This window comes from Solanum pennellii, chromosome 10, assembly GCF_001406875.1.
Source record: "Solanum pennellii chromosome 10, SPENNV200".
In the NCBI taxonomy this organism is placed as follows: domain Eukaryota; kingdom Viridiplantae; phylum Streptophyta; class Magnoliopsida; order Solanales; family Solanaceae; genus Solanum; species Solanum pennellii.
The window spans coordinates 6,365,388-6,377,978 of NC_028646.1; the positions used below are offsets into that span (position 1 = coordinate 6,365,388).

A 12,591-nucleotide genomic window follows, 5' to 3' on the forward strand; every position below is an offset into this window, starting at 1 on the left:
GCATCCATTCTTGCTTTTGATGGATGACGTGCAATTATAAGATTTAAGCTAATATACCACTAGATTTAGCTAGCAAATGCACTGGCCATGTTTCATTGGAAAACTTAAATCTAATTGGGTGAAGCTTAACATAGGTTTTGTTTAATAAAAAATATGTTTACTTCAGATTTAGTGTTTTCATTTTTATTTCTTGTGGTTCTACTTGAGATTTGAATTTACTTTTATTCCTTTTCGTGTGCTTCTCCTGCAGAAGCAGAGTTTTTTGTCTAGGAATGTGCAACGATAATATTTTGATGAAACAGTTGGTTTGGTTGTTGTGGAATCGAACTAAATGGAAGATAAATTAACATGAATATTTGGTATGAAGATAATTAGTACAAAATAAAAGTCAAAGATAGTATCTTGGTAGGTGAAGCTTAGGCAAATCATAAAATGGTTTCATATTCTTAACCTTGATATTTTTGACATATAATGATGTCATGAATGACATTAATAGGATGAATTTATTCCTATAAATAGGTAGCTCTTAATTCATTTTCAAATCATCCTCTCACTTGCCTTCTCACCTTCTAAGGCATTTATGTTCTCTCTCTTATAGTATTTCACTTGTATTCTTTGTAGAGTGAAATAAATATTTGTGCAGTTGTTCTTTCGTGGACGTAGGATCATTTTGATCCGAACCACGTTAAATATTGTTGTTCTTCCTTGTCCTATAATTTCACGTTTCCGCTAACAATTGGTATCAGAGCCAAGGTTCTATTTGAGTAGGCTATGTGGTTGTAGCACAGTCTGAACTTCCACACCAGAAAAGGATTACTTTGGTTTTCTTCCAAATATATTGTAGTAGAAAAGGAAGAACAAGTAAAAAAAAGTGAGTTCCATGAAGTTTGAAATTGATAGATCGCAACAACTTCAATATCTGAAAAATCTAGATGATGGCGTTACTGCAGAAGGGAAGGTTCAATCCATGCTATTGATAGAAAATACCCCGATAAGATATCGGATTCCGACAAGGAGAAGATTGAAGGAGATGCATTGAGTGTAATCCAATTGTCCCTTGCACCTAACATACTCTATGAAGTGAGTACAAGTACCGAAGAGACGACCAAAGAGTTATTGGAAAAGCTGGAAGGGCTTTACCAGGATCAGTCAGTGAGAACACGAATGTTGTTACAACAGCATCTTCATATATTTAAGATGGATTCAGGTACTTTGTCGCAAGACCATCTAGATGCGTTTAATAAACTAGTGATGGACTTACAAACTGCTGGAATTAAAAAGGACGAGAAGACGCTTACATGTTCTTTGTTATATTCATTGACTTCAAAATATCGTGATATTGAGAATTCAATGATGTATAGAAAACAACCTATCAAACTTGAGCAAGTGTGGCAAGCACTTAACTCTTGTGATGTGTGAATGCATTTTGAAGGAGACAAAAGTGACGAAGCTAGTGAACTCTTTATAAGAGGTCGTACTAGCCAACAGGGAAGGAGCAAATCGAAGTACAAATCAAAGCTCGTGTGAACAAAAAGAATGCGGAGTGTTGGGGCTATCAAAAGAAGGGGCACTTTGAACGAGATTGTCCTATGTCGAAGTCCAAAGAAAAGGCGAGTGCATCCATTGTTGAGCAAGTACATGATAATGATGATGATTATGTACAAACAACATCATGTAAAAGTGGAGTCTATGACAACAAATGGGTCTTAGACTCTGGTTGTACTCTATATATGACATTCCGGAGAGATTGATTCAGTAGCTATGAAACAAGTGGAGGAACCGTACTAATGGGCAATAATGCAACTTGTAAAATAGTTGGCATTGGTTCAGTTCGTGTTCGATGCTATGATGGAGTCATGAGGACTATTACAGAAGTCCATCATGTTCCTGATCTGAAGAAGAATTTGATCTCCCTGGGTACTAGATAAACAACGCTATAAGTACATGAGTGAATGAGGAACTATGAAAGTGACTAAAGGATCTTTAGTCATGTTGAAGGCCAAGCTGGAGGATGGCCTTTACACACTTACGGGAAGCACCATTATTGGCTCTATAAATACATCTACACTGCATTTATCTAATGATGACAAGACAAAATTATGGCACATGAGACTAGGCCATATGAGCGCGTGAGGATTGGAGATATTGAGCAACCGCAACATTTTGAATGGTGAGAAGATCAGCACACTCGAATATTGTGAGCACTGCGTCTTAGGGAAGCAGAAAAAGGTCAGCTTGAGCACTGGCAAACACAAGACAGGAGGGGTTCTAGACTACATCCATTCAGATTTATGGGGTCCCTCTAAGCTTTTCCATCGAATGGAGGAAAGAGCATCTAAAGAGTGGAAGATTTTGGTGGAAAATCAAATGGAGAGGAAAATCAAGTATCTTCACACAGGCAATGGCTTGGAGTTTTGCAGTGAAACGTTCAATGATTTCTGCAAGGTTCATGGGATCCCAAGGCATAAGACGGTCAGACATACACCACAGCAGAATAAAGTTGCCAAGAGAATGAACAGAACTCTTCTTGAGAAGGCTCGTTATATGCTCTTACAAGCCAAGATGTCCAAAGTATTTTGGGTTGAAGCAGTTCATACTGCTTCTCATATTGTCAATCGGTCTCCAGCATCAACGATTGACTTTAAGACTCCGAATGAGGTCTGGTCAGGGGAACCCTCTAACTATTCATACTTACGAATGTTTAGGTGTCCAACTTATTATCATGTTAATGAAAGAAAGCTTGAATCAAGGGCTAAAAAGGCCATATTCGTAGGATATGTAGATGGAGTAAAAGGGTACAAACTTTGGTGTTTGTCTTTACTCAAATTTGTAGTTAGTAGAGATGTTACTTTTGATGAATCCTCTATACTTGATCCTCGTAAAGTCTCTATGGAGTTATCAAGAGACCGGAACAACGATCTCTACCGGTGGAGCTTACCAAGTAACGAGATCAAGAGACTCAAATTGATGAGTTAAAAGATGCAGATCTTAAAGAACTTGCTGCCAATGAACCATACACAATTGCGAAGGGAAGGGACAAAAGACAAATACAAAAACCGAAACGTCTTATAGAGCAAGAAAATTTGATTGCACATGGTTCGTAGCTGCAGAAGAAGAGATTGAGGATCTCAAGCCCTCTTCGTATGTTGAAGCAACTTATTGCAAAGATGCTGCACAATGGCAGTTAGCCATGATGGAAGAGATGGAGTCTCTTCACAAAAATGAGACATGGGTCTTAGTTAAAAGGCCAAAGGGGATGAGGACAATTGGATGCAAATGGGTCTACAGAAAGAAAGAAGGTATTCCAGAAGTGGAAGATGCTAGGTTCAAGGCGAGATTGGTTGCAAAGAGTTTCAGTCAGAAGGAGGGAATTGACTACAATGGGATCTTCTCTCCAGTCGTGAAACATAGCTCAATTCACGTGCTACTAGCATTGGTTGCATAATTTGATTTAGAGCTTCAACAGCTTGATGTCAAAACTGCTTTCTTACATGGTGATCTAGAAGAGATAATCTATATGGATCAGCCTGAAGGTTTCCTAGATGAAGGAATGGAAGACCATGTATGCCAACTGAAGAAGTCTTTGTATGGTTTGAAGTAATCCCCTAGAAGGTGGTACAAGAGATTTGATGCATTCATGACTAAACATGGATTTTTGAGGAGTGCATTTGATAGTTGTGTGTATCACAAGAAGATGTCTGGTAATTCTATGATTTATCTATTGTTGTATGATGATATGCTTATTGCTGCTAACAACATCACAGAGATAAATATTTGAAAGAAACTGTTGAGGGAGGAGTTTGACATGAAGGATTTGGGAGTTGCAAAGAAAATTCTTGGAATGGAGATTTCAAGAGAAAATGGTGTTGTACACTTTCTCAAAAGAGGTACATCGAAAAAGTTCTTGAAAGATTTAATATGCATATGAGCAAGCCTGTAAGTACATCGTTAGCTTCTCATTTCAAGCTTTCAGAGTTACAAAAGCCTTAGTCTATGGGTGAGGTGGATCATATGTCAAAGGTTCCTTATGCGAGCGCAGTTGGTAGCATAATGTATGCTATGGTGTGCACACGTCCAGATATTGACCAATCTGTAAGTGTGGTAAGCAGGTATATGGCAAATCCAGGAAAAAGGCATTGGGAAGCTGTCAAGTGGATATTGATATATCTCAAAAGAGCTCCTAATGTTGGCCTAACCTTCCGGAAAAGTGAAGGTATTTCAATTCTCGGTTATGTAGATTCTGACTATGCAGGGAATCTTGATCGAAGGAGGTCCAAAATTGGATACATCTTTACTCTCGTTGGCAGTGCCGTTAGATGGAAATCGACTTTACAGTCTATTGTCGCTTTGTCTACAACAGAGGCAGAATATATGGAAGCAACGGAGGCAGTGAAAGAAGCTATCTGGTTGAAAGGTTTGGTAGCAGAATTGAGTTAGGTTCAGCCTGAATCAATTCTAAGATGTGATAGTCAAAGTGCTATTCATTTGATTAAAAATCAAAGATTTCATGAGCGCACCAAACACATTAATGTCAGATTCCATTTTATTCGAGATGTCGTAGAAGAGGGAGCTATCAAGGTTGAGAAGGTTATCATAGACGATAACGCTGCAGACATGTTGACCAAAATAGTCCCGCTTGCCAAGTTTGCACACTGCAAGGACTTGGCGGGAGTATGCATCAATTGATGCAACTCTAAGAGAACAACTGGTAGGTAGAGTTGGTATGTTCAACAAAGGTTTGATTCTTCTTGTTTCTTACAGTGGGATTGCCCTGTAAGCTTAGAAGTTTTGGCCAAAGTTGTTTATACGCATGCTTGGAACACAAACCAAGGTGAAGATTGAAAGAGTTGGTTTGGTTGTTTTGGAATTAAACTAAATGGAAGATGAATTAACATGAATATTTGGTAGGAAGAAAATTAGCACAAAATAAAAGTCAAAGATAGTATCTTGGTAGGTGAAGTTTAGGCAAACCATAAAATGGTTTCATATTCTTAACCTTGACATTTTTGACATATAGTGATGTCATGTATGGCATCAATAGGATGAATTTATTCCTATAAATAGGTAGCTCTTAATTCATTTTCAAATCATTCTCTCACTTGCCTTCTCACCTTCTAAGGCATTTGTGTTTTCTCTCTTGTATTGTATTCTTTGTAGAGTGAAATAAATATTGGTGCAGTTGTTCTTTGGTGGAGGTAGGATCATTTTGATCCGAACGACGTTAAATATTGTTGTTCTTCCTTGTTCTATAATTTCACGTTTTCGCTAACAGTTGATTTGGTGTTTGTCTCGATATGTTGTGGTAAACTATAATTTATCCTACTGATCTAGGAATGATGATCCACTTTGTATCAAATAAAATCTGTCAACTTTGACTTGTTCACCTCTTTTTAGTCTAGGAAGATGTATGTTCTTGAAAAACATTTTATATTGACAGAGATGGTATAAGTCATGAAGTGTTGAATATAATGTAGAATTGTTCCAGCTCATAAATTGAAGACATGGCATATCGGATTCAGCAAGTGATATCCTCAAGAATATGAAGCTAAAGGAATATTCTTTTGATCACACTACATATTCAATGTTAATACAAGGGATACACTAATCGAAATCACTTGAAAAAGTTGTATCCTTAGTTGATGAAATGTCCAAGAGTGGTATATGTTTGACGTTGATGTTAACTCAAATACTTTTAAATACAATTATTTTAGTGTTTGGGCCCGTGCTCATCACGGGCTTTACAAATCTAGTATATATGATATACATATACAATTCACTTCTCTCCCACTCTCTGCCCTCTCTCATTCGCCTCTCGCTTCCCTCTCCAATTTCACTTGCCTCTCTCTTCTCTTTCTCAATCTAGCTTGTCATATATACAAATGTATATATATAATATACAACTATTTAACCGATACATAAATACAATTAGTCTCTATGTCTCTCTTGCCTCTTTCATTCCTCTCCCAATCACGATCATCTCTCCCCCCTCGCCCAATTTTGCTTACTAGATATACAAATATATGTGTATTCTTTATACATATAGTTAATTATTTTGACTGATATAAATATACACAAGTGCTTCAATCATCTTGATTCTTGAACAACCAAAAAAAAAAATGAAAATTCAATTCACTTTGTGAAAAAACTCAATAATAATGTACATACATTCATCTAAGATCCAAAAATTGCAATAAGAAAGAAAAACACAAAATCAATATATACAAGAAACAAACAACATATACTAAAAACAAACTATACATATACACTCATGATTTCTCTACTATATGCCAAAACATGATGTGATCATTTGGTAACTATCAAACTATCAAAAGACCTCAACACTTTTGCTAAACTAATTGGACAAACTAAAACAGAATCTACACATAGACCACCTTTAGTATGTGTACAATCTATTTGTGTCAATGAAAATCTTATTTTTGTCATGATCATGGGATCCTCAACTACAAAATCTCCCACATGATGATGTGTCCATGTACCTACGTTGTCCAAATAACAACGAGATATGGCACGTTCACCATTTGATGTTGTTAATTGAAATTGAACTGGTTTTATGTCCCAACCATGAACGTGTTCTGAGTTATAGACGACTCGACGGCCTAGCCTCTTCGTGACCCTGCCTAGCTGAAGTCTAAAGAATAGACTATATGTCCCTACTGGGAATTGGAACTCAAGGTCTCCATCAACTTCAAGCCACCACATTTGTTGAAGATATGCAACAGTTTGAAACCTATAAGAAAATACTGGTCAATCAATCAGTCTATCGTGAATTATAAGATGGGGAATCGAACCCTCACCAAGGGAAGTTGAAAAGAAGATTATAAGGTGGAGAATCGAATCCTTAACAACCAGATGAAGGATAGAGTCTCGTGTATATAAGATAAATTTAATAGTGTAGAGTTAAAACAAAGAGCATAATTTAGTGAAATATAAAATTGAAATATCTTGTTTATATAAATCAACTCTTGCTTTATTTGTAGTAGTAATTATTCTGTTGATTTAGTCCATAACTTCATTTAATAATGAAAGTTGTTGAATTAAAATACTAAATTCATTTATTAAAAGAGAAAGTTAACTAATTCATTTGTTCACTTTTTAAATCCTAGTTTCAACTATACTTCATTTTAAAATATATTTAATCCAAAATTGATAAACATATTTCTTTTTTATATGCACAATGCCCATAAATTATTGAAAATAAAACAAAAATATACTCAGTCTGACTTTTAAATCCCAATTATATGCTTCATTCCTGTTAAGGAACCTTTAAACTTATTTCTTTATTTTATTTATTGAAATAGACTGCATCTCAAAAAGAAAAAAAGAAACACTCAACTTGTGTTTTTATCTATTGCCTTTTCTCCTTTTATTATTAATAAAGTGTCACTTTCTTTTTTCCATTAAAAAAGGGAGCATATATACGTGACCTATTACACGTTACTTTTAATAAAATGAGTTAGACAATAACACTTGGCTTGATCTCTATCATTTTAGTCAAATAAAATTAGTTTTGTTAATAATAATGAATTATTAACGGTGTATTTCTTCTCTTTAGATATTATTACTATATTTAAAAAATGAAATTGCAATTGTGTAAATATCTTATTTAAGATCCAATGATTTATTATTTCAACTATTTGGTGGACAAATTTATATATGAGATATTTGGCTAGAGTTTGTTATTTTTTAACACATAAATCTTTTTAAATGAGAATCTACTTTGATAAGATAACTTTTTCCTTTCAGGCAAAAATAATTGGCTGAAATTTCATTATTGTTACCACTATTTATCTTTCCAAAAAAGTGGAGCTCCTGCGATTTAACCGAAGTAAAAATAAATTAATTTAGAAAATATTCACGAGATTAGATTTATGAGGAGGTCATGTAAAAGCTAATAACCAGATTGAATAATTATGACTAATAATAATCTTCAAAAGTTTTTTACGCTAAAATTTTATAGAGAATTCGAATTTCAAATCTCAAACAAAAACACAAAATAAAATAATATCTTTTTATTTATCTATCTAGTTTCATTCAGATGGAGTGAGACTAATATATATAGTAACTAATAAATATAACCCACCTTGATTCATCCGTGGAAATATAATTCCAATATCTCCGATCATCAATACCAGTAATCCTCATTCCCTTCGAACAAATTGCCAAGCAAACTCCTCCATTATTCTTATCAATCCATATTTCCTATAACCATAAAAAAATTCTTGACTTCAGTCAAACTCGATAACTTTTTCTTAAATAGTATATTTGGGAAAAATTATAAACATACTCTCGAACTATCGTAAATTGCATGTACATATCTTTCGTCATACTTTTGATACATTGATGTTCCTGTCGTTCAAAAACTAGATCGTATATGCCCTTCACTCTAACGGAAGACTAAATAGAGACACGTGACGCAATCTTATCCATCGATCCGATGTCGGGTCGAAGGATAAGATTGTGCCACATGTATGTCTGTTAGTATAAAGAGTATATATGCTCTAGTTTTTGGACGGTAGGGACATCTATGTCCCTAAAATATGACAGAGAGTATCCACATACCATTTATGATAGTTCTTTATCCTTTTTTTCCCTTTAAAAATTTATCAAATAAGAAAATTTTCAAACTAACCTTTGTTCCATCATCAAAAGAATTAGACCTGAAAAGCTTAGCAAAAATATCCTTTTTGCTTATCCCTGTGACACTCAGGCCAAGTAATTCGTGAAGAATATACTTATAATTAGAAGGTAATTTGGATTCCCAGATAAAATCCGCCGAAGAAGCTGCATGAAAGGCCCGATTAATTCGGGCCATCATGCAAATCTCCGGCGGATTTAAATAAGATAATACTAGAGCAACGCAGGCCTCAGGTATATCTTCGAGTTTTTTTGATTTTGATAATTCATTTTGTGTTGAGTCAATGGAAGAAGAAACATTAGCACCCATGACTCTAAAAAAAGAGACTAGTTAGAGAGAGAAATTACTCCTGAGTTGTTGAGTAATGTGCTAACGCTAACTTTAAAAATATACTTTCTATGCCTACCAATTCGAATATTTTGTTTTTGATGTTTCGATTTATATGACGTAGTTTAATTTAACGTTATGATTTTTGAAATAAATATTCATATGATTATAAATCATTTCATTTAACGTGAAATTGATATAGTTAAATATAAAAATATGTTATTATTTTTTAGATTGACGGTAAAGAAAAACAAGTCATATAATTTGAGATAGAGGTTTATTGTACACAAAATTAAAAAATAAAATGAAATTTATGATTTTAGATTTAAAAATGTATATTATCTTATAAATTTTGTGGTTAGAAAATATTAAATAAAAAATATCACATACTCATTTATTTCATTTTATGCGCATTTTTTTCTTTCTTGATCTGTTTCTAAAAAATGTCATCTTACTATAATTAAAAATAATTTAAATTTCATTTTCTTAAATTATTAATAAAATAATTCATCATTATATAAAATATTTAAAAATTATTTTAAACTATAAATTTTAAAAATAACAGTTAAAAATATCATATCAAAATTGATAACATCATACAAAATGAGATAAAGAAAATACTAAATCTAAAAGGAAAACTCAACAAAACATATCATAATAAATTGAGACGGAGAAAACGTGAAAAATGGAAAAACATAGAAAATCATGGAATTTCCATATAAGGGTGTTAATAGTATTGGTGTATATAGGGAGGTGGATGTTTGAAGAGGTTAAGGTGTCAGTGTCTGATGGTATATACACAATAGTTTTGGGTTTGATGTTTGTGTTTGTAGAACAAGTCAAAAGGTATTTGCTGTATGTGGGGAATGGAGATTTTTGTAGATTGTAGTTTTATCATTTATGACTAGGATTGTATGTGGAACAAAATTGATAAATTCTTATCCATTGCTCTATACATTATTGGTTACCTCTTTACACTCTCCTTTGTGTTGCGTGATGATACCCAATCTATGCATATCTAATATTATTTTCAATTCGAGAAAATGCATAAGTATTCCCTTAATTTATATTCAAAATTTTAGAGATATACTTATATTATACTAAGGTCTTATTTATACTCCTGAATTTATTTTATAAGTAATTTTTTACCCCTTTTCGGCCTACATGACATTAACTTGAAAAAAAAAAGTCAATCAGCGTTGGAGCCATAAGATAGTGTCACGTAAGTCGAAAAGGAGTAAAACATTATTAATAAAATAAGTTCAGGGGATAATAGGACCTTAGTATAGTATAAGTGTGTCTCTGAGATTTCGGGCATAAATTAAAGGGATACTTGTGCATTATTCCTTTCCGATTCATTTCTATTTTACGTTTTATTTTTTGTAAAATAGAGAATCATAACTTCAATGCTCTTTTATATTACTTTCTATACTCTATTAATAGAGAAGTGAATAGTAGTTTTCTAAATCGGCCTATTTCAAGTAACATTATGAGAAAATTATGCAAAATAACAAATATTTAGCCTATGTTAGAAACTATAACTAGAGTTAAAGAAAATTGTAATTAGTTCGGTGTTTGATTGTATAAATTCAAATTTTTGTATATGTTTATCCTATAACTACTTGTATACTATTATTTATGAAAAATTCATAATAAATTATCATGTTTGCATATTTGACAAAAAAAATGTACAAAAGGAATTCTGAATAATTTCTAAATATATAAATACATAATTTGTATATACTTATCCTATTTATATATTCGCAAGCGAAATATTATACAAACGGACAGAAATATACAAATCACAGCCTCCATAGAAAATGAATTATAGCTACAGAGTGCAGTTATCAAAATTATAGTTTTAGAGCCTTTTTTTAATCTATTATGTTTGCTATTTCTTAAAATTTCTCTTAATTTATTTGTGTATATATTTTATATATTATTTGATGAATTATGAATAGAGTAAAAGTTATTTATATATTTAATTTTATGCGTTTGGTTGGTAGGTTTTTGTATGAAATTAATGTTATTCAAATATTAATTTTATATGATGTTTCATTGAGTTTTGGTAATTATATATAATTAATATTTACATAATTTATGCGTAAAATAGAAGGTGAAATAAATTATATAAATATTAACCTTTACTTGTTTTCATTAAAATTTGGACATCTAAATTTGATGAACATTTAAATAATTAAATGTTCTCTAGATGTATCTGGTCTCCAAAACTCCATACTATTTTTGTGAATCCAAAGCTACATGCTAGAACAAACCTATATAAAGGGCATTGTTGTATTGATTCAATTATCACGCAACATACAAAATATTCTAGCTTCACTATCTACTTTCTATATTCTATTTTTTACGAATAAATTTATAGAATTTATTCTTCTTAGTATATAGTTAAATTTTTTTATGCCTTTATCTATACTTTAATATGTATTCATTACTTTAAATTTATAAGATATTTCTTTTAGACATTTGAGCTAAGTAATGTTTTAATTGAACACATCTCAATTCCTAATTAATGTTCCAACAAGACATCTTCAATGTAAATTTTGAAATTTTTATCTATAGTTTAATATCTATTCATCCCTTTAAATCTATCAAGATATTCCTTTCAGACACCTGAATCAACTAATGTTTTAATTGAACATCTCAATTTTTAATATAATTTTTCAACGAGACATCTTCGATGTAAATTTTGAAACTTTTATTTGTGTTTAATTTCTTATTTGTTTAGTATGTAATCACGTTGACTACATAATATATATTATCGTATTTAATTATACATATTTATTTTGAAATTCCAAATGTTTTCTACTTGAGATTAATGCATATAATTGAAGGCGCCTAAGAAGTGGTGCACGGCACGCGACCCTATCTACTAAGGCAATGAAGTTTGCCAAACAACTTGCCAAGTATGCCTTTGTTAAAAAGTGGCCACTTGCCAAAAATAATTGCACTAAAGAAATAGCCAAAATTAGATATAAAATATTTCTGGATAAATATATAAATAGTGCCACAGTGTCCCCTCCTAATAGATTTGATTTTCCAATAAAGTATGATGAATTTGAACTTTTCATATTCCAGGTGTTGGTCTTGTATAAATCACTTTCTTTATATTTGTGGTAAGCCACTTAAACAGCATATATATATCATCTTGAAAAAAAATTTGATGCACTATGCTTTTTATATTAAAAATTTTGAAGTCCTAACTCCTATCTCCTTGTGTGGGTCTATGTTTTAGAGGTTAATTCTAAATAAGTTAATATTCAAAACTCCGGCTTTAACTTTCGAAAGTTTGAAAATTTGAGTTATTGAAGTTATAATACATTTTATTTGGAAAAAATTGTTGTTTTGTAAGTGTGAAAATAAAATTTCTTTCGAAAATTGGACTGGGTTAATTTTCCGAATGTTAAAAATATTTGAAGATTAGATTTTCAAATTTCATAACAAATAAAATTTATGATCAAATGACAACTAAAATTCTTATAATATTTTGTTCGTATAAATTAATTTAGGTATAAATATAAATATGCATTTTAAGTTGATTTTATCTAATGTTTATGTTCATTTTAAATTTGTGTATGCACAAGTATCCA

General features: G+C 31.9%; 1 protein-coding gene across 1 annotated transcript; it reads right to left on the bottom strand.

The window, feature by feature from the left end:
* Positions 1-6,109: 6,109 nt before the first annotated feature.
* Positions 6,110-9,065, bottom strand: LOC107032397 (F-box protein PP2-A13-like). Its single transcript, XM_015233993.2, has 3 exons — positions 8,651-9,065; positions 8,102-8,220; positions 6,110-6,748 (listed from the first exon to the last, which is right to left on the bottom strand). Exons 1-3 carry the CDS (start codon positions 8,963-8,965, stop codon positions 6,304-6,306), a joined length of 879 nt encoding a protein of 292 aa, XP_015089479.1. The 5' UTR covers positions 8,966-9,065; the 3' UTR covers positions 6,110-6,303.
* Positions 9,066-12,591: the final 3,526 nt, after the last annotated feature.